The following is a 20,895-nucleotide window of genomic DNA, read 5'->3' as shown; positions in this document are numbered from 1 at the left end:
TAGGACTTCCAGGAAAGAAGTCGGTATTTTAAAAAAAAGTGGATCTGGTGTGAATTAGTGGGGGTAGAAAAGATCAAGCTTTTGGATGGGGGAAGTTAACACTGGTCAACAGCCAAATTGGTTCTGACTTATTTTCAACTGTTTCTAACTAATTTGGTGCCCAGGAATCCGAATCTGACCTTAAAATTTCGCTATGACGTAACCTTGACGTAGTACATCATAAGTGTGGGAAAAAAATCTTTAGAGCATGCGAATTTCTTGATTAAGTCTCAATAAGTCTATTTATTGTCACAAAAAATAATATGAACTTTAAGTTTTTATTTCCATCACATAAAAAATGTAAATCTCCAAAAATAATATGAACTTTATAAAATATCACAAAAAATATGAACTTTAAGTTTTTATTTACATCACATAAAAAGTGCTTCTGAACTTTACTTTTGCGTTTGTAGGAGCAATCACTTTCACGCTGTAAAGTCCAACAGTAGTCGCCCATCATGTTTGGATTGAATCGGCCTTGATATCGAGTCTCCATGATGGCAATTTCCTGGTGAAACCTTTCTCCATGTTCATCACTGACATCGCCAAGATTTTGTGGAAAGAAGTCCAGATGAGAATGGAAGAAATGTATCTTGAGCGACATTCGAGCACCGAGCGCCTGGTAACCCTTCAACATCTTGTCCACAAGCTCTTCATAATTTGGTGCTCGAAAACTTCCAAGGTAATTGTTAGCAAGAGCCACAAAGCTATCCCAAGCAACGCTTTCCAGCTCAGATAGTCTCGTTACAAAGTCCTGATTAGTGAGTTCAAGACGAATTTGAGGACCATTGAAAACACCCGCCTTTACTTTGGCCTCAGATACCATGCCTTGGAACTTCATCAGCAAGTAGTGGAAGCCAGCACCATCTTGATCCATGGCCTTCACAAAGTTCTTCATCAAACCAAGTTTCAAATGAAGTGGTGGTAAGAATACCTTCTCAGGGTCAACAAGAGGTTTGTGAATTTCAAATGAAGTGGTATTCCTAGGGTAGATACAATGAATTGTCCAGTGAAGAAGACTTGTCATTGATGATTTGAATTGTAAATATGCCACAGAAATGTAGTTTTTAGTTATATTAAAATATTTCTTTGGAAGTTATTTTGTTACCCGCCTGGATTTAATCTGTGTTGTTTTGCAGGCATCCACCGTTTTTCCATGGACATATATGCGATGCTGGGCCACACTCCAGGATACTTTTGGCAGTCGTGTTGGATTGCCATAAGTCCGCTGTTCCTTGCGGTAGGAAATGGCTCCAGCTTTCTTCCAAATTAAAAACTACTTTGTATGAAGCCGAAATTGTTTTCGATTTCAGACCTGAAATGTATAATATACTGGGTGTCCATAAAGTCATTGAACAACTTTGAACTTTTATAACTTCTGATGTACACATGTTAGAAACAAACTAAAAATGGTTCCTGAAAACATAATTCGGCTGCCTCTTCTCGGCTGCCTCTTCTCCACCGCGATACTGCACCCGCTCACATGCGACACCCACTTCCCTGGTGGAGGTCTCCATCACTAAGGAGATGTATGCCAAGCTGCAGGAACAAACCCAGCTAGAATAGCGACTCATGTTGAACATGATACACACTGGATGGCCCAGCTCTCGGAGTGAAGTTCCCATTTCATTAAGACCGTACTGGGACTCAAATGGTGAGTTTAGGTGTCTCCGATTGAATTATCTATAAAGGTATATAGACAGTAGTGCCACCTTCTCTCCATCACCACATACTCCCCATCATACACAGTTGAGTACCAGTTCACTGGTAATTCCCTGTTTGTCGTTAAAGGCGGCAAAAAGGGTTGGCGTCAGGAAGGGCATCCGGCCGTAAAACATTGCTTCAAAAAGGGGACCGAAAAACAACAACAACCACGGTTCCCGAAAAAGGCCAACCCCCGCTTTGCGGGGAAAAATGGCCTCTAAAGGTGGTTATTATTATTATACACAGCTCTCACCTTGGTTTGTAAAGTGCAACCATCAGGCTTGGGAAGTGCTGTATTGTCCAGCAATGCACCAGCAGGTTGGAGATGCGGTAAATACTTGCACTACATGTGCGGATTACCAAAATAAGCTTCCTCTGGAACCGCTTCCAGATTTATCTGGAACACAGATTCTGGATTTACCCTTCAACCAGGTAGCCATGGACCTATTTGAGTATGAGTCAAAACTGTACATTTCAGTTGTTGATTATTATTCGAAATTTGAGGAGTTATGCGAGCTCAAGGATATGAAAAGCCGCACAATGATTGATGCTCTGAAATCCATCTTTCGTAGACATGATATACCTCAACGTCTTAGGAGGGACAATGCATCATTGTTAGTGTCCAGAGACTTCAAATGATTCTGTTTTGATTATGGCATTAACCAAACTACTTCCAGCCCTCAATTTGTTCATGCTAACAGCGAAGCTGATCGAGCAGTCCAGACTGGAAAGAAAATTGTGGAAGAAAGTGGAGGACAAACATCTAGCTTTGTTAGATGACCAAACCACTCCCCTAGAAGGACTATACTTGTCCCCTGCACTGTTGTTGATGGGTAGAAGACCACGTAACAAGCTGCCTGCAAAGCGCAGCTTTCTTGAACCGATAGCTTTCATGATATTAAACGTCATTTTGACATGGAGAAGACCAAGCAGAAGTTCTAGCATAATCAAGTAGTGAGAGAGCGGCCACCTTTAGTTCTGGGTCAGCAGGTCCACATGGAACCACTGCCAGGAACTAGCAAATGAGTTCCTGGTGAGATCATACAAAAACACAAGTCACCTAGGTCATACGTGCTCAGAATAAGGAACCGATCTCCAAGCAAGCTGGCCAATCACACCGGCTGTGTGTGCGAGCCAGAGATTGGTAGTTCGGACTATGATGAGCACAACGATGCTTCCTCCCCTTCTCTTTCCATCGATGATGATCACCATAATGTTTCTCCTTTGCCCCCACTGTTGTGTTTGATGAACAGTTCTGTGAGTCTGTTGCCTCGACTACTCGCTCAGGCCACGTTGTAAAACGTCTGCACAAACTTAATCTTTGATTTGATTTTCATTCTGAAGGAGAGGAGATGGAATGTGATGCTCCTGCTCCATGTTTGTATTTTAAAATTGATTTTCATTTTGTTAATGTTCATTCTGAAAATTAATCTTTAAATTGATTTTCATTCTGAAGGGAAGGAAATGTGATGTAATGTAATGCTGTTCCAGTGTTCCTGCTCTGTGTTTTGTGAAACACCGTGTTCCCTTGCGACTCGAACGGGATCGTGTGAGAGCATGCCACGCAGCTATGGCATACCACGTATCCAGCGCTGGAGCGCATTATTTTGAGTATAGTCCGTGCATAACAAAAACAAGTGTTCTTTATTCTCACGCACTCTTTAAAAATTGCGTAAAGCAAACGCGTGTAAAACTAGAGGCGACCGTATACGTATATACAGTGCATTCAGAAAGTATTCAGACCCCTTCACTTTTTTCACATTTTGTTATGTTGCAGCCTTATGCTGAAATCGTTTAAATTCATTTTTTCCCTCATCAATCTACACTCAATACCCCATAATGACAAAGAGAAAACAGGATTTTAGAAACTTTTGCAAATTTATTAAAAAGAAAAAACCCCAGAAAACCCCCCCGCTAATTTCACCCCAGATTCCCTTTTTTGAAATACCAACTTCCTTCCTGGAAGTCCTTGCAGTGTCCTTGTGTTTTATACTTCTCCCACCCCTCCCCCAATTCCCACGCCTCCTCCCCCCAAGCCCTCCCACAGATCTCCCGATGTCCATGCTATCAAATGTTGTGTTTGTGTGCTTCCCCTTCTCTCCCCATCTTGTCTACCTCTACCCTTATTATATGTTTTGCGTGTCTGATTTTTTTTGTGTGATAAATGTTAGCTCTTTCACGAGCCTCGATCCTGTATACAAAAAAAAATAAAAAATGAAATATCACATTGACATAAGTATTCATACCCTTTGCTATGACACTTGAAATTTAGCTCAGGTGCCTCCCATTTCTCTTGATCATCTTTGAGATGTTTGTACACCTTGATTGGAGTCCACCTGTGGTAAATTCAATTGATTGGACATGATTTGGACAGGCACACACCTGTCTATATAAGGTCTCACAGCTGACAATGCATATCAGAGCAAAAACCAAGCCATGAGGTCGAAGGAACTGCCTGCAGAGCTCAGAGACAGGATTGTGTCGAGGCACAGATCTGGGGAAGCCTACAAAAAAATTCTGCTGCATTGAAGGTTCCCAAGAGCACAGTGGCCCTCCATAATTCTTAAATGGAAGAAGTTTGGAACAACCAGGACTTCCTAGAGCTGGCCGCCCAGCCAAACTGAGCAATCGGGAGAGAAGGGCCTTGGTAAGAGAGGTGACCCAGAACCCGATGGTCACTCTGGCCGAGCTCCAGAGATCCTGTGTGGAGATGGGAGAAACTTCCAGAAGGACAACCATCACTGCAACACTCCACCGATCTGGGCTTTATGGCAGAGTGGCCAGACGGAAGCCTCTCCTCAGTGAAAGACACATGAAAGCCTGCTGGAAGACACTTCCAGAAGGACAACCATCACTGCAGACAGAAGCCTCTCCTCAGTGAAAGACTGTTACGGACTCGGCCTTAATGATTGTTGTTATGAGTATGGTTGCTGGTTCGAAGTATTCTAGATATTATGCTTATTGTGACTTAAGGGAAAGGGTTGTTGTGAGTAAAGGATTTAAAAGCGCTCCTGGGAAAATGTGGCAGGGAATCCCGGACGAGCCCCCAATTCCTGTTACGGGGTTCCCCCCCCCCCTCTCCCCCCCATACCCCTGGTCTCGGTGGACCTCCGAACCCCGAGAGGATCCCCAGCAGAAAGATGTGTTATCCCTGGTTGAAACCCAGCAAATAACGCCCCTCAATGGAACCAGCAAATAAAACAGCCGAACCAATGCTGCAACCACACCAAGTTATAAACAAACCATACTATATTATAAATCACACACACCGAGCCATACAGCAATGGGGCAATCACCTCTACTTTCAAATCTTATGATAATATCCTTGTCAAGCCCCTTAACCCCACTCACGGCACCTCCCCCAATGTCTCTGCTCCCCTCCAAGGCGAAGTCCCAATGTCTCTGTGCGCTCCCGCGATCGGGGAGTCGAGGCCCGGTGGTCAATTGAGGCGTAGACGAGAGAGACGACCCGAGGTCACGTGCTCAGCCCCCAGCATCACCGTGGTGGCGAGGAACCTCACAAAGGTGCGCTCCGACGTACACGTTGCGGTTCAACCCGCGAGCCTCCGTATAATTCTTACGTGTCCATTTCTGCCACAGCCGTTCCCGGCAATCCACCAGGGAATAATGCCCAGCCGACACGACGAAAGCCTGTTCCCTGCAGGGTGCTTGCGTGGCCACAATGGCGGACGGCTCTCGCTCCAACCCGGGTTCTCAAGGCCTGGATCCTCCGGGACCTCACTGAGAATACCCGGCGACACAGGCTCCCCGCACTCCGGCGATATTTCTTATCGACCGAACTTCCTTTCAAGGACGCAAGGTTCCCTCGCACTGTACGTCGAACGCTCGGCCCGGAGCCTCCACCACCACCTCCCTTTCCGGTCTCGATCCGGATTTCCGGCCACATTTTCCTGGGAGTGCTTTTAAATCTTTTACTCACAACAATTCACTCAACAATTGAGTACCAGTTCACTGGTAATTCCCTGTTTGTCGTTAAAGGCGGCAAAAAGGGTTGGCGTCAGGAAGGGCATCCGGCCGTAAAACATTGCTTCAAAAAGGGGACCAAAAAAACAACAACAACCACGGTTCCCGAAAAAGGCCAACCCCTGCTTGTGGGGAAAAATGGCCTCTAAAGGTGGTTTTTACTCACAACAACCCTTTCCCTTAAGTCACAATAAGCATAATATCTAGAATACTTCGGCAAAATTGGTCCTGGAAGCTTACCGGCAAAAATTCCGGAATGCCAGGAGGAGGGAGAGTGAGACCCACGTGGAGTTTGCCAGATTGAAAGAAACCATGTTTGATAGGTGGTGCGATTCAAAAGGAGTTGGGAAAGACTTCGAATTATTGCGACAATTGATCCTGGTGGAGGAGTTCCAACAGTGTGTCCACGAGGACATTAAAATACACCTGGAGGAAAGGAAAGTACCAAAGTTGTATGAGGCAGCGACCATGGCAGATGACTATGCCTTAACCCACAGGATGGGGTTCCACAGCCCTAACTTCTCGCCTAGACTTAGCCAGGGGAGCTATGGTACGGCAGGGGCGGCGAACGAAAATTCATGGGGGCGGCCTCGAGAGGAGGACCACTCTGATATCACGACTTCTAGAGGTCAGAAGTCAACGGTTTCAAGGCAGACATATCCTCCGTGGGCCTCGAGGCAGACCACGAGGTTCTCCTCCGGGCCTACTTGTGCTTTTTGCCATAAACCAGGACACTTGATGTCCCACTGTCATGCTTTGGGAAAGGAAAATCAGGAGCAACTAGTACAACTCCGAATGCGATGGCAAACGTGAGGAATCGCCCGCAGAAGAGTTACCAACCATTTATTTATGAGGGGTTTGTCTCACTGGAGGGAGACTCGACTAACCCAAGACCTGTTAGGGTATTGAGGGACACAGGAGCACATCAATCCTTAATGCTTGAAGGCATTTTGCCATTGCCGGAGAGTACAGCAACTGGTGATAGTGTTCGGTTACAGGGGATCGGTGGCTGGGTTAGCGCTCCCCTTCAGGTCATCAATCTAGAATCTGATTTGGTGTCAGGACCGGTCACCATGGGGTTGCAAGCCACCCTTCCTGTAGAGGGAGTATCCGTTGTGGTTGGGAATGATTTGGCCGGGGGTCAAGTTTCTAGTAACCTGATAGTTGTGAAAAAGTCCGATATGGGAAATAACACCACACCAGTCAGGGATGGAGGCAAAGTTGGCAAGCTTTTTGTAGGTGGACTGAACTTCAAAACAAAGGAAGAGGTTCTGGAGTCTACCTTCAACAAATATGGACCGCTTTTGGAAGTGTTGCTGATAAAAGACAGGGAGAGCCAAAAGTCAAGAGGGTTTGGCTTTGTCACATTTGAAAACTCAAAGGACGCCAGAAATGCAGAAAAGGATCTGAATAACCAGGAGTTGGAGGGTCGGACCATAACAGTAGGGAAGGCATTTCGTCGGCGTCGAGGGGGCTACAGAAGAGGACAACTTGGCGGTAGTGTTGGTGGTGGCCGCAGCCGATATTGCTATGGAGGCTCCCAGAGTTACGGCAGCTCCCGAAAGGACGACTATCAGGGTAGTGGCCGAGAAGGAGACCGTTATTCACGTGACTATAGTGACAGGTGGTCCAACCGTGAATCTTAGGGAAGTTAGAAAGAGTTGAAGCACTGAATGCTGCAGAGCAGCCGAGCCAAAATTCCTACATGGATTAACCGTGAACGCCACGTTCCTAAAGGCGTCCAGGTAGTGAACTTGCCTACACGGATTAACCGTGAACGCCACGTTCCTAAAGGCGTCCATGTAGTAAACATTCCTGCACGGACTAACCGTGAACTTCACGTTCCTAAAGGCGTCCATGTAGGGAATACTCAGCTCGGCCTCCCGGGAAAAAGTGCTATCAGGAGGCAATAGGTGGTTTGTTGACAAGTTGGCCTGCAAAGAAAGTTTTCGCTGTGGTCAAACTTTCTTTCCTGAAGGGGGGAAGTGTTACGGACTCGGCCTTAATGATTGTTGTTATGAGTATTGTTGCTGGTTCGAAGTATTCTAGATATTATGCTTATTGTGACTTAAGGGAAAGGGTTGTTGTGAGTAAAAGATTTAAAAGCGCTCCTGGGAAAATGTGGCCGGAAATCCGGATCGAGACCGGAAGAGGTGGAGCGAAGAAAAGGAGGGGGGAGGAGACCGGAAAGGGAGGTGGTGGTGGAGGCTCCGGGCCGAGCGTTCGACGTACAGTGCGAGGGAACCTTGTGTCCTTGAAAGGAAGTTCGGTCGATAAGAAATATCGCCGGAGTGCGGGGAGCCTGTGTCGCCGGGTATTCTCAGTGAGGTCCCGGAGGATCCAGGCTTTGAGAACCCGGGTTGGAGCGAGAGCCGTCCGCCATTGTGGCCACGCGAGCACCCTGCAGGGAACAGGCTTTCATCGTGTCGGCTGGGCATTATTCCCTGGTGGATTGCCAGGAACGGCTGTGCCAGAAAGGGACACGTGAGAATTATACAGAGGCTCGCGGGTTGAACCGCAACGTGTACGTCGGAGCGCACCTTTGTGAGGTTCCTCGCCACCGTGGTGTTGCTGGGGGCTGAGCACGTGACCTCGGGGTCGTCTCGCTCGTCTACGCCTCAATTGACCACCGGGCCTCGACTCCCCGATCGCGGGAGCGCACAGAGACATTGGGACCTCGCCTTGGAGGGGAGCAGAGACATTGGGGGAGGTGCCGTGAGTGGGGTTAAGGGGCTTGACAAGGATATTATCGTAAGATTTGAACGTAGGGGTGATTGCCCCATTGCTGTATGGCTCGGTCGGTGTGTGTGATTTATAATATAGTATGGTTTGTTTATAACTTGGTGTGGTTGCATCATTGGTTCGGCTGTTTCATTTGCTGGTTCCATTGAGGGGCGTTATTTGTTGGGTTTCAACCAGGGATAACACATCTTTCTGCCGGGGACCCTCTCGGGGTTCGGAGGTCCACCAGGACCAGGGGTAAGGGGGGGAGGGGGGACCCCGTAACAAGACACATGAAAGCCTGCTGGAAGAAACTTCCAGAAGGACAACCATCACTGCAGACGAAAGCCTCTCCTCAGTGAAAGACACATGAAAGTCCGCTTGGAGTTTGCAAAAAAGCACCCAAAGGACTCTCAGACTGAGAAACAAGATTCCATGGTCTGATGAAACAAAGATTGAACTGCTTGGCTTCTGTCTGGCCACTCTGCCATAAAGCCCAGATCGGTGGAGTGTTGCAGTGATGGTTGTCCTTCTGGAAGTTTCTCCCATCTCCACACAGGATCTCTGGAGCTCGGCCAGAGTGACCATCGGGTTCTGGGTCACCTCTCTTACCAAGGCCCTTCTCCCCCGATTGCTCAGTTTGGCCAGGCGGCCAGCTCAAGGAAGAGTCCTGGTTGTTCCAAACTTCTTCCATTTAAGAATTATGGAGGCCACTGTGCTCTTGGGAACCTTCAATGCAGCAGAGTTTTTGTTGTAGGCTTCCCCAGATCTGTGCCTCGACACAATCCTGTCTCTGAGCTCTGCAGGCAGTTCCTTCGACCTCATAGCTTGGTTTTTGCTCTGATATGCATTGTCAGCTGTGATACCTTATATAGACAGGTGTGTGCCTTTCCAAATCATGTCCAATCAATTGAATTTACCACAGGTGGACTCCAATCAAGGTGTAGAAACATCTCAAAGATGATCAAGAGAAATGGGAGGCACCTGAGCTAAATTCCAAGTGTCATAGCAAAGGGTATGAATACTTATGTAAATGTGATAGTTCAGTTTTTTCTTTTTAATAAATTTGCAAAACTTTCTAAAATCCTGTTTTCTCTTTGTCATTATGGGGTATTGAGTGTAGATTTATGAGGGAAAAAATGAATTTGAACGATTTCAGCATAAGGCTGCAACATAACAAAATGTGAAAAAAGTGAATGGGTCTGAATACTTTCTGAATGCACTGTATGTCTATGCATATTGTTATGTTTGTGAGGGGGTAAACAATGAAATACCTCAGCCGAGATATAATCATATAAATTAGCATGCTCCGAGTGTCACGAAGAAGAAGAACCCATCTCGATGTATCTAAGTAGTGTCGAATGTCCGGGTAAATGTTTCGGTGTGTCCACACGGAGGAGTGGAGTTGTGCTATCCAGGTAGGGTCTGTAAGGTTAAATCCCCTGTGTGTAAATGGCTCTTGTTATTTTTCCTAATGTTCTTATAAAACTCAGCCGGCCAAGCAAAATGACTCCATTCGCTCACCACGCCGCCAGGTCTGACAAACCCGGGACATTTGCGGCACGTAAATTCCGCCTCACGACCGCCAATGTCATCCGAACATTCCCGAACAGAGATTAGATGCTGCCCCCCGACGACTCTTAACAAGGAGGCCACGCCCCAGCCTTCATGATTTGTGGAGGCGCGATGGATGATTGAGTAGAGCTCGGTGATTGGACCGAGTGTGACGTCAACGTGGAAGATTTGAGAGCTGAAGGAAAAAAAGACGCGTCTCGCCATCTTTGTGTGTCTCTCATTCTGGCTCTCATCTCGAGTGGACACTGTGCTTTCGGGTGTGCTGGTGAGGAGACATGTTGGGGCTTTGGGACTTTTGCAATGTGGAAGGAGGAGGTGTTTGTTGATGGTAGTGCCCTGTGGGGAAGGAAGGGGTCACGAGGGAAACAAAGAGGGATCCTGCCTGCTTGCCTCACGCCTGCGGCTGGCTACGGGCACGACTCCGCGCCATTTTGTGCGTTTCCTGCGCGGTGATTCTGGGCGACGACCAAGCAAGCCTTATCGGCCATTTGGGGATGCAAAGCCCCAGCCTTCGTGATTGGTGGAGGGTCTCACTATCTTTTGGGTCTCACTATCTGCCATGATCTTTCTTGGGAAAACCACATTTCCAAGCTGCCCTCCAAAGCCAGTCGCCGACTGGGCATCCTCCGTCGTGCGAAGTCCTTCCTTGGCACACCTGAGCTCCTCACCACATACAAGGCTTTCATCCGCAGCTCAATGGAATACTGTTCCCCCCTCTGGGCTGGTGCTCCTGCCTCACACCTTGCTCGGCTTCATGCTGTTGAGGCCAAAGCTTTCAGAATCATTGGAATCTCCTGCGATATAGTCAACTCCGAGGGCCTTTCACTCACTCACCGCAGGCAGGTTGGTGGTCTTTCTGTCTTCTACCGACTCCTCTCCGGCCTTGCTCCCCCAGCTCTCTCTGTGCTCTGTCCCCCCAATATTCCTTCAGGTCACACAAGATCTGCCTGCAACCCTCTTATGGTTAAACTGCCAAAGTCTAGGCTCTCTGCTCACCTTCACTCTTTCATTCCCCTTTTCTCCCGCCTGTGGAACAAACTCCCCCACTCCCTTCAATCCCACTCCTCCCTCCAGGTCTTTAAAACAGCTGTTCACCACCATCTCTTATCTTCCCCCATCGAAAACCTTGATCTTTTCTACCCCCGGTAATTCACCCCAGAGTCCTTGCAGTGTTCATATGTTTTATTCCTCTCCCACCTCCCCCCAAGTCCTCCCGATGTCCCTGCTCTCAAATGTTGTGTTTGTGTCCTTCCCCCTCTCTCCCTCTCTCCCCATCTTGTCTGCCGCTCCCCTTGTTTTTTGTGTTTTGTGTGTCAGTTTGTCTTTTTGTGTGATTAATGTTAGCTCTTTCACGAGCCTCGATCTTGTATACAAAAAAAAAAAAAAAAAAAAGCTGAGTGCTGGCCGATTACCAAAACATTATTTATTTTCTTTCATTTTCTTTTCCCCTTGTTTGTATACGAATCTGAGTGGAGACGTCTCAATTAGGAATTTTAGTTTTTACCTCGCCTTTCATTGTTATTTGCATTTATTTTCATTAAAACATTATTTGTCAAATCTTACTTTTCTTGTATTGTGGATTTTGCTGTCCCGTCTTTGTGTGTGTGGGTTCAGATAACTCCTGCGTGTGTTCCCGATTAGATAAGGATCGGACCTTCCCGCGCGTGCCCAAGATAATCCCGCCAAGATTCGGGTTACGCCTCGGAGTTAAAGCTTGTTTCGGTCATTCGTCCTCTTGGGGCCTTAACCCCGGGGACACAACAATATATACATACACGGTTTAGTTCTAAAATTACATAAACACCAAATTCAAAAAATTGGAGTTTCCGCCACCAAAAAATCCTCAAAAGGTAGCTAATAGTAGTCATGTATCTATTGGCTGTCATAAAAACCATTATACAGCACTGTAATTACACCGTTTTGTTCCAAAATGTCATAAGCTCCATTCCAGTTTTTTCACAAACCGACGTACAGTTCAAGATCAATGATTCTAGAATTCTGGACCTTCATAGTGACCAGATTGGATTCAAAACTGTTTGCCCTGGGGACTAGTGGACTAATGTTACCACAGTGCGCTGAAGCGTGGGAAGGAGTGAGCTAACCTTAAACCTGCCACACTTCCAATGCATACAACTGTAAAGCAGGACAAGAAGCATGATGTGGATAATGTGCTCAACAAAATTGGTGCGCCATACAATGTCAAAACATTCTACAACAATGCTTTGATGCAGACAACTGAAAATGCCAATGGCAGCGAGGGTGATTAGGTCACTCAGACAGTATAATCTATCGAGACTGCCTTGTAGCCGAAGGAAACTGGGGGCTGTGCAGACATAATTTAATCGGTAAAGTTGATCCAAGGTCTTCACAGATGTGCTCCCTTGTCTGTTAATGCTGGTGTTATTTTTGTACCCAGATTCGAGGCTCGGGTAAGAGCTAGCACATTAAACACGAAAACATGCATGGACACAAAAATATACAATAAAGGGAGCGGGAGACAAGAGGGGAGAGAGAGAAGCATACACGCGCAACAACAGTAGAGAACAGGGACATCGGTAGCTGTGGAAGGGAGAGGGCTGGGGGAGTAGTGGGAGGGGTACATGGTATAAAGCAAATGAACACGACTAGGAATTTCAGGAAAAAAGGTGGGGATTGGAAGAGGTGGATTTGGGGTGCTTTAACAGGGGTAGAAAAGATCAAGATTTTGGATGGGGGGAGATAAAAGATGGTGGTGAACAGCTGTTTTAAAGACCTGGAGGGAGGAGAGGGATTGAAGAGAGTGTGGAAGTTTGTGCGTCCTGCAGGAATATTTGGGGGACAGAGCACAGACAGAGCAGGGGGAGCTAGGCCAGAGAGGAGTCGGTTAGAAGACAGAAAGACCACAAACCTGCCTGCAGTGAGCCAGTGAAAGGCCATCAGAATCAGCTTCGTCAGGGGAGATTGCAATGATTCTGAAAGCTTTGGTTTCTACAGCGTGAAGCCGAGCTAGGTGTGAGGCAGAAGCACCAGCCCAGAGGGGAGAACAGTATTCCATTGAGCTGTGGATGAAAGCCTTGTATGTGGTGAGGAGCTCAGACATGCCAATAAAGGACTTCACATGGCGGAGGATGCCCAGTCGGCGACTGGCTTTGGAGGCCAGCTTGGAAATGTGGTTTTCCCAGGAAATATCATGGAAGATAGTGTGACCCACAAGCTTGAGTGGCACAACTTCTTCGAGAGGATTGTTGAGAAAGTAGATGGGAGGGTTGCCCAGATGATTTCTTTGGAGAGACAAAGTGAGAGTGTGAAATCTGTCAGGATTGAAATACATGTTCCACTTGTTTGACCAGTTTGTGATTTTATCCAGGTCTGGGGAGAGTGAAGAGGCTGCTGCCTGCCGATCTGAGGGTTGAGATATCGAGCCAGAGAGTCGGAGAGATCATTAATGAAGACCAAAAAAGCACAGGGCCTAGAACTCTGCCTTGAGGAACTCCAGCCTGGAAAGGAAGGGGAGATGAGAGAATTCCATTCAGGGCCACAAGTTGACTGCGACCGGAGAGGAGATCCGTAAGCCATACGTGGAGGTTTCCATGGATACCATAAGAGGAGAGTTTGGTGAGCAGGGCGGGGTGCCAGACCATATCGAAGGCACGAGATATGACAAGGGAGACAGCTCTGAATTCCTGTTTGGCATTGAGGACCTCCATCCATTTTTGAGACAGCAGAAGCAGCATGTCCAGAGTAGCGTGACCTGGTCTGAAACCAAATTGATGATCGGAGATCAAGCCGTTGGAGAAGAGGAAGGATTTATTATCAGAAACGATGATGGATTCCATGACCTTGCTGATTATTGGGAGCAGGCTCATTGGTCTGTCGTTGCAAGGATCTGTTTTTGCACCATTTTGTGTAAAGCGGTAATTTTGGCTGATTTCCAAGCAGATGGAAGATGACTTTGAGCAAAAGAGAGGGTGAAGAGAACAGAGAGAGGGTGTGAAAGAGCGGCAGAGCAGGATTTTATGACCCGTGGGCTGATGCCGTCTGGTCCAGTTGCAGAATCAGAGTCGAGGATTGACAGAGACTTCTCCACCTTGTCAGGAGAGAAGGACACAGAGTCCAGGAGCAGCTGGGTACGACTGGGTATGGTGGGTACAGAGAAAGACGGGTTTGGGACACAAGATTTTGAGGCAAACACAGAGTTGAGGCGTTCAGCTTTTTCCTGTGCCGTTTCCCGTCAGCTGTTTAGCCGTTTGAGGTAAGGGAGGGGATGGAGGGGGAACGAACACCAGAAACAGATTTGACCTGAGTTTTGGCCTAACCCTAACACCAGAAAACTCGGATACCAACATCAGGAGCTATCTGCTTAATTTAAAAAAACAAAAAACGTTGGACCTTATTAAGGCCAATAATCTTACTTTTAAGTTGATGACAACCAGAAATTATTTTACTTTTAATATTTTCATTTAAGCTCACGCGAGTCTTGCTTTTTTGTTTCAGTTCATCATCGTGAGCTTCCTTCTGGGATCTGGCCAATTGCGCCTTTTTGATTACACCTATCCAAAATGGGCCACATTTCTGGGTTACGCGATTGGCTCTTCATCATTCTTGTGCATTCCAGCCTTCATGATCTACCATCTGCTGTCATTGCCGGGCTCCTTGAAGCAGGTTTGACCTAATGTTGGATAAGTCTTTTTTTTTTAATTAAAAATGAATTCTCTTGCAATTCATATCACTTATGCCAGTTCAGCAAGTGCCAGTTTCCCAAAATCTCGAGAGTGTCTTTCTCAAAATCTAGTGAGTGCCAGTTTCTCAAAATCTAGCGATTGCCAGTTTCTCAAAATCTAGCGAGTGCCAGTTTCTCAAAATCTAGAGAGTGTCTATTTCTCAAAATCTAGAGTGCCAGTTTCTCAAAATCTAGAGAGTGTCTATTTCTCAAAATCCTAGTGAGTGCTAGTTTCTCAAAATCTAGCGAGTGCCAGTTTCTCAAAATCTAGTGAGTGGCCCAGTTTCGCAAAATCTAGCGAGTGCCTGTTTCTCAAAATCTAGCGAGTGCCAGTTTCTCAAAATCTAGCGAGTGCCAGTTTCTCAAAATCTAGCGAGTGCCAGTTTCTGAAAATCTAGCGAGTGGCAGTTTCTCAAAATCTAGCGAGTGGCAGTTTCTCAAAATCTTGTGAGTGCCAGTTTCTCAAAATCTAGTGAGTGAGTGCCAGTTTCTCAAAATCTAGTGAGTGAGTGCCAGTTTCTCAAAATCTAGTGAGTGTCAGTTTCTCAAAAAACTAGCGAGTGCCAGTTTCTCAAAATCTAGCAAGTGTCGGTTTCTCAAAAAACTAGCGAGTGTCAGTTTCTCAAAAACTTGCGAGTGTCAGTTTCTCAAAATCCTAGTGAGTGCCAGTTTCGCAAAATCCTTGTGAGTGCCAGTTTCGCAAAATCTAGCGAGTGCCTGTTTCTCAAAATCTAGCGAGTGCCAGTTTCTCAAAATCTAGCGAGTGCCAGTTTCTCAAAATCTAGCGAGTGCCAGTTTCTCAAAATCTAGCGAGTGCCAGTTTCTCAAAATCTAGCAAGTGCCAGTTTCTCAAAATCTTGCGAGTGCCAGTTTCTCAAAATCTAGTGAGTGAGTGCCAGTTTCTCAAAATCTAGCGAGTGTCGGTTTCTCAAAAGACTAGCGAGTGCCAGTTTCTCAAAAACTATCGAGTGTCGGTTTCTCAAAATCTAGCGAGTGCCAGTTTCGCAAAATCCTAGTGAGTGCCAGTTTCTCAAAATCTAGAGAGTGTCTATTTCTCAAAATCTAGCGAGTGCCAGTTTCTCAAAATCTAGAGAGTGTCGTTTTCTCAAAATCTAGCGAGTGCTAGTTTTGCAAAATCCTAGTGAGTGCCAGTTTCTCAAAATCGAGCGAATGCCAGTTTCTCAAAATTTAGCGAGTGCCCGTTTCTCAAAATCTAGCGAGTGCCCGTTTCTCAAAATCTAGCGAGTGCCCGTTTCTCAAAATCTAGCGAGTGCCAGTTTCTCAAAATCTAATGAGTGCCAGTTTCTCAAAATCGAGAGAGTGTCTATTTCTCAAAATCTAGCGAGTGCCAGTTTCTCAAAATCTAGTGAGTGCCTGTTTCTCAAAATCTAGCGAGTGCCAGTTTCTCAAAATCTAGCGAGTGCCAGTTTCTCAAAATTTAGTGAGTGCCAGTTTCTCAAAATTTAGTGAGTTCCAGTTTCTCAAAATCTAGCGAGTGCCAGTTTCTCAAAATCTTGCGAGTGCCAGTTTCGCAAAATCTTGCGAGTGCCAGTTTCTCAAAATCTTGCGAGGTCCAGTTTCTCAAAATCTAGCGAGTGCCAGTTTCTCAAAATCTAGCGAGTGAATGCCAGTTTCTCAAAATCTAGAGAGTGTCAGTTTCTCAAAAAACTAGTGAGTGCCAGTTTCTCAAAATCTAGCGAGTGTCAGTTTCTCAAAAAACTAGCGAGTGCCAGTTTCTCAAAATCTAGCGAGTGTCGGTTTCTCAAAATCTAGCGAGTGCCAGTTTCGTAAAATCCTATTGAGTGCCTGTTTCTCAAAATCTAGCGAGTGCCAGTTTCTCAAAATCTAGCGAGTGCCAGTTTCTCAATATCTAGCGAGTGCCAGTTTCTCAAAATCTTGCGAGTGCCAGTTTCTCAAAATCTTGCGAGTGCCAGTTTCTCAAAATCTAGCGAGTGAATGCCAGTTTATCAAAATATAGTGAGTGTCAGTTTCTCAAAAAACTAGCGAGTGCCAGTTTCTCAAAATCTAGCGAGTGTCAGTTTCTCAAAAAACTAGCGAGTGCCTGTTTCTCAAAATCTAGCGAGTGCCTGTTTCTCAATATCTAGCGAGTGCCAGTTTCTCAATATCTAGCGAGTGCCAGTTTCTCAAAATCTTGCGAGTGCCAGTTTCTCAAAATCTTGCGAGTGCCAGTTTCTCAAAATCTAGCAAGTGAGTGGCGGTTTCTCAAAATCTAGGACGTGCCAGATTCTCACTGCTTAAGAGGGCTGGGTGCCTCAAAAGCGAACTATTGGTACCCAAATGCAGATGTGTTTAACTAAGTACAGATTACCTCTTGACAATATACGATTGAGGAAGCCATTGCTTGATCAGAATTCAAAATCGCTTGTGCATGTCTCACAATTTTGTGCTGTGTACAGCTTGCAGAAGCTGCACATCATATGCTATGATTCATACATGTGTTCTTTGTGCTGTCCCTAATGTTTGGTTATTTTCTCCTCTGTGATGAGCAGAGGTTGCGAGCCAGCATCAAGCCCATGGTTGACGATGGCATCGCGACACAAAGTTCAATGCAAATGACAGTGTTTCCCTGAAAAGAAGGAGTCGAATATTCTATTGAAGAAAAGTGCCACATCTTCATTTTTGGAGGAAAGAAAGAAAAATATATTCAGACTGCCTGGCCAGAAGCTAGAAAACATTTCACAACAGACTATCCCCAGCAATGATTATAGTAGGAATTAAGCTGTCATGCATGGACACTTTGTCGATAGTTATGAACACATACAACATCATTTTATTTACACGAAAAGACACTAATGGAAGAGCATCAGAAAATAACTTGTATTCAACTAGATCGGCACTAGAAAGCATGGTCTCGCCTCGCACATTCATTCTGCACAGAAATACCATCGTTAACTGAACAAATGGTTATTATGGCCCCCCTGCTATTATGGCCCATATACCCAAATCATCCATGCACCCTATTATGCCACATAGTATATTGGTATGGATTATGAATATCAAAAATTTTATTATTCTCTCATCAGGTCGATCAGATATATGAAGTTTCAGATTTTTCAGATAAGGATTTGGATTCAACCAATTATGGCTCGAATACCACTTCACTGATTACATCATCGTTATCACCCGAATATACCCTGTGGGGAATTGATGACATGCCATGTTTCAATTTTCTTAGTTGGGCAGTTTTGTAGAAAACTATTTAAATTTTTCCCCTTTAATCCAATATGACTGTCATACCATGTGACCTATGATGTCAGAGTTAGCAATGAAATATTCTCCAAGGGAAGTCCCTCCTATGTTTAAATTTTGCATCAATCGGAGAAGCGGTTGAAGAGAACACCATTTTTAAAGTGAAAATATTTAGACGCAGACACACAGACACACAGAGAGACAGACAGGGGCATTGCAATTGTCTTGCAATCCCCTCGGGGCGAGACTAATAACGAATCAAAAGATAAGCAAATTAAGACGTTATGATAGTTAAAGCAAAGTTGCACAATACAACCCTGAAAATTACACAAAAATGACACACACAAAAAATGACAAAATGACGAATCAAAAAAAAAAAATTCGCAAAAAATTGACAAAAACAATTGCATAATCAAACTGATGTAAAACTACAGAATTTATAGAACACCTTACACACACTGTCTTGAGAAAGAAGGACATGGGTGGAATCTATAAGCGACAAATGTGATTGGTTGTGATGACGTAAAATGCCATAATATTTTGTCCAAGTAATGCTAAATTGAAGGGTTTTGGAAGTGCTAGAAAGTTGATTTTTGTTCCACATCGTTCAAGTAAGTATATAATTAAATTGAACTAAAATAAAGTTTTTAAACGATGAAGAAAATAAAATTTCCAGAAGTTTACTGCCGTTGACGCAGCATCTTTTACACCACCTTATTTAACACGTTACATTCGTTCTTCGTGCCTGTTGTTTAGGTCGTTTATGACCTTCCTAAAACCAGCAGGTTTCCTGTATGGAATGATTTTCAATTTTGTGCAACTGCCAAGACGGGCATACAGAGTTTAAAAAAACAAATATCTCACTACTCTCTGCGCGTACACGATCAGCCAAAGTATTGCTAAACTACAGGTTCGTTTTCCGATTCATGTTCCGAATAATGTTCAAAATACACTATTCAATTGAAATTAAGTTGTACCTCGATCATAAACTGATGTTTGTAGACAGATGGACGGACAGACAGACAGAAGTAATCCAATTGCTTAACCCCTCTTTTCGCTTCGCGTGTGCGGAGTAACAAATAGACTTTTTTTTTTATAGGCGGAAAACATGGGGAAGAAAGAACATGCGGAGAGAAAAGAGGAAGAGAAAGGAAACTATGTTCAAATAATGTATTAACATTGAGCTTATGTAAGGAAAGGGAGCAGGTTGGCTAACATAATGCATGTGCATCCTCAGCAGCAGAAAGTTGCTCTGAGTTCCATGAAAACCGTTACCGTACACTGATGGCTTTGAGTTCCCTGAAAAGGCCAATTCCTGGAGGCTGAGCCATGGGAGCTTCTCCATACAAAAGCTGGGATCAATTCCCTGAAAAGTTCCCTGAAAAGTCCCTTAAAAAGGTTCCCTGAAAAGTTCCCTGAAAAGGCCAATTCCTGGAGCCTGAGCCAGGGGAGCTTCTCCATACAAAAGCTGGGGATCAATTCCCTGAAAAGTTCCCTGAAAAGTCCCTTAAAAAGGTTCCCTGAAAAGGCCAATTCCTGGAGGCTGAGCCATGGGAGCTTCTCCATACAAAAGCTGGGATAAATTCCCTGAAAAGTTCCCTGAAAAGTCCCTTAAAAAGGTTCCCTGAAAAGGCCAATTCCTGGAGCCTGAGCCATGGGAGCTTCTCCATACAAAAGCTGGGATCAATTCCCTGAAAAGTCCCTTTAAAAAGTTCCCTGAAAAGGCCAATTCCTGGAGCCTGAGCCAGGGGAGCTTCTCCATACAAAAGCTGGGATCAATTCCCTGAAAAGTCCCTTAAAAAGTTCCCTGAAAAGGCCAATTCCTGGAGCCTGAGCCAGGGGAGCTTCTCCATACAAAAGCTGGGATCAATTCCCTGAAAAGTCCCTTAAAAAGTTCCCTGAAAAGGCCAATTCCTGGAGCCTGAGCCATGGGAGCTTCTCCATACAAAAGCTGGGATCTTCCAGCTTTCAAAACCGAAGGCATCACCAATGAGTGTAGCTTTTGTAGCTGTTCTTGTCACATTAGCTGTGGGTGCCCCCTCAAGGAATGCGTCTCATATAGCTAGAATTCCCGGTGGGCCTCATGCTTTCCATGAGTCTTATGGAAGTGAAACGTCGAGTTCTGCGTATAATGGTTGTTTCATTCAAATGTTTCGTTCGTTGCTTTGTAAGCCCAATGTAATTGACTGTTAAAAGGAACAAAATGCTTTTCATGTTTGACATCGTGGAGTGCTGTCAGGTAGGCAAGCCAGGAGCTCAGCATTGCGTTACCTTTTTTACAACGACTGAGGATTGTATAGACATTTCTCAAATCATGTATTTACCAAATCAAGTCACCATCCTGCTCCTATGTCACAAGTACGTATTCTAATGGCGATGATTATAATAATATAACAATAATATTTAAAAACCATAATAATGAGCGTAATGTAATATTTGTGATCAACTCAATCACACCTCTAGCCGCATTCAGTGAGTAAACCTTGATTAAATCAGGTAGATGCATTGCCTACCCAGTGTTGTTGAGTGCGCATGACGTCATCATCATGTGCATTTATGGTCAGGGTGCTCCTTTTATTGAATACACACGGTCTACACACGCGCACATGCACACACAAACACGCACTATGTCAGCTCTTCCTAAAATATCAATTAAAGGTTTGCTGTAAATGATGTTAATTTCACAACATCCTTTATAGTCCGTGGGCTGAGTAGGGTTTACATGCACCCCCCCCCCCCCCCCACAACTTAACTTCCCGGGTATGTCCATGTACCCCCCACCCTAGGGATTAGGAAAAACCATGTTAACAGAAAAAAAACTCATTCCCAAGGTACCTCCCACGCATATTTTGATGTCACCCCCCCTGTGTCAGTGATTTCCGAAAATTAGGGGTAGGCGAAATTCAAATGGCCATAACTTTTTACCTCGTCATCCTATGGTTGCATATGACCCCTCAAAATGT

The 20,895-nt window shown here is 45.2% G+C and overlaps 1 protein-coding gene and 1 long non-coding RNA gene across 2 annotated transcripts in view; one reads left to right on the top strand and one right to left on the bottom strand.

Annotated features, from left to right (window-relative positions):
• The window catches only part of SLC6A4 (solute carrier family 6 member 4), a 131,334-nt gene extending 112,721 nt beyond the window's left edge, over window positions 1-18,613 (top strand). The window contains exons 10-12 of the mRNA XM_078768318.1: window positions 1,179-1,279; window positions 14,497-14,664; window positions 17,233-18,613. Coding sequence (XP_078624444.1) covers window positions 1,179-1,279; window positions 14,497-14,664; window positions 17,233-17,313 — 350 coding nt within the window. The 3' untranslated portion in view covers window positions 17,314-18,613. The remainder of the gene's footprint in view (window positions 1-1,178; window positions 1,280-14,496; window positions 14,665-17,232) is intronic.
• Window positions 1-20,655, bottom strand: part of LOC137439417 (uncharacterized) — a 104,241-nt gene extending 83,586 nt beyond the window's left edge. Inside the window, exon 1 of the long non-coding RNA XR_010986925.2 lies at window positions 20,446-20,655. This is a non-coding gene — a long non-coding RNA (uncharacterized LOC137439417). The remainder of the gene's footprint in view (window positions 1-20,445) is intronic.
• Window positions 20,656-20,895: the final 240 nt, after the last annotated feature.

This window comes from Myxine glutinosa, chromosome 14 (genome assembly GCF_964187855.1).
Source record: "Myxine glutinosa chromosome 14, kmMyxGlut1.1, whole genome shotgun sequence".
Taxonomy (NCBI): Eukaryota; Metazoa; Chordata; class Myxini; order Myxiniformes; family Myxinidae; genus Myxine; species Myxine glutinosa.
The sequence above is the reverse complement of the archived record's forward strand: the minus strand, read 5'-3'. Positions and strand labels throughout refer to the sequence as shown.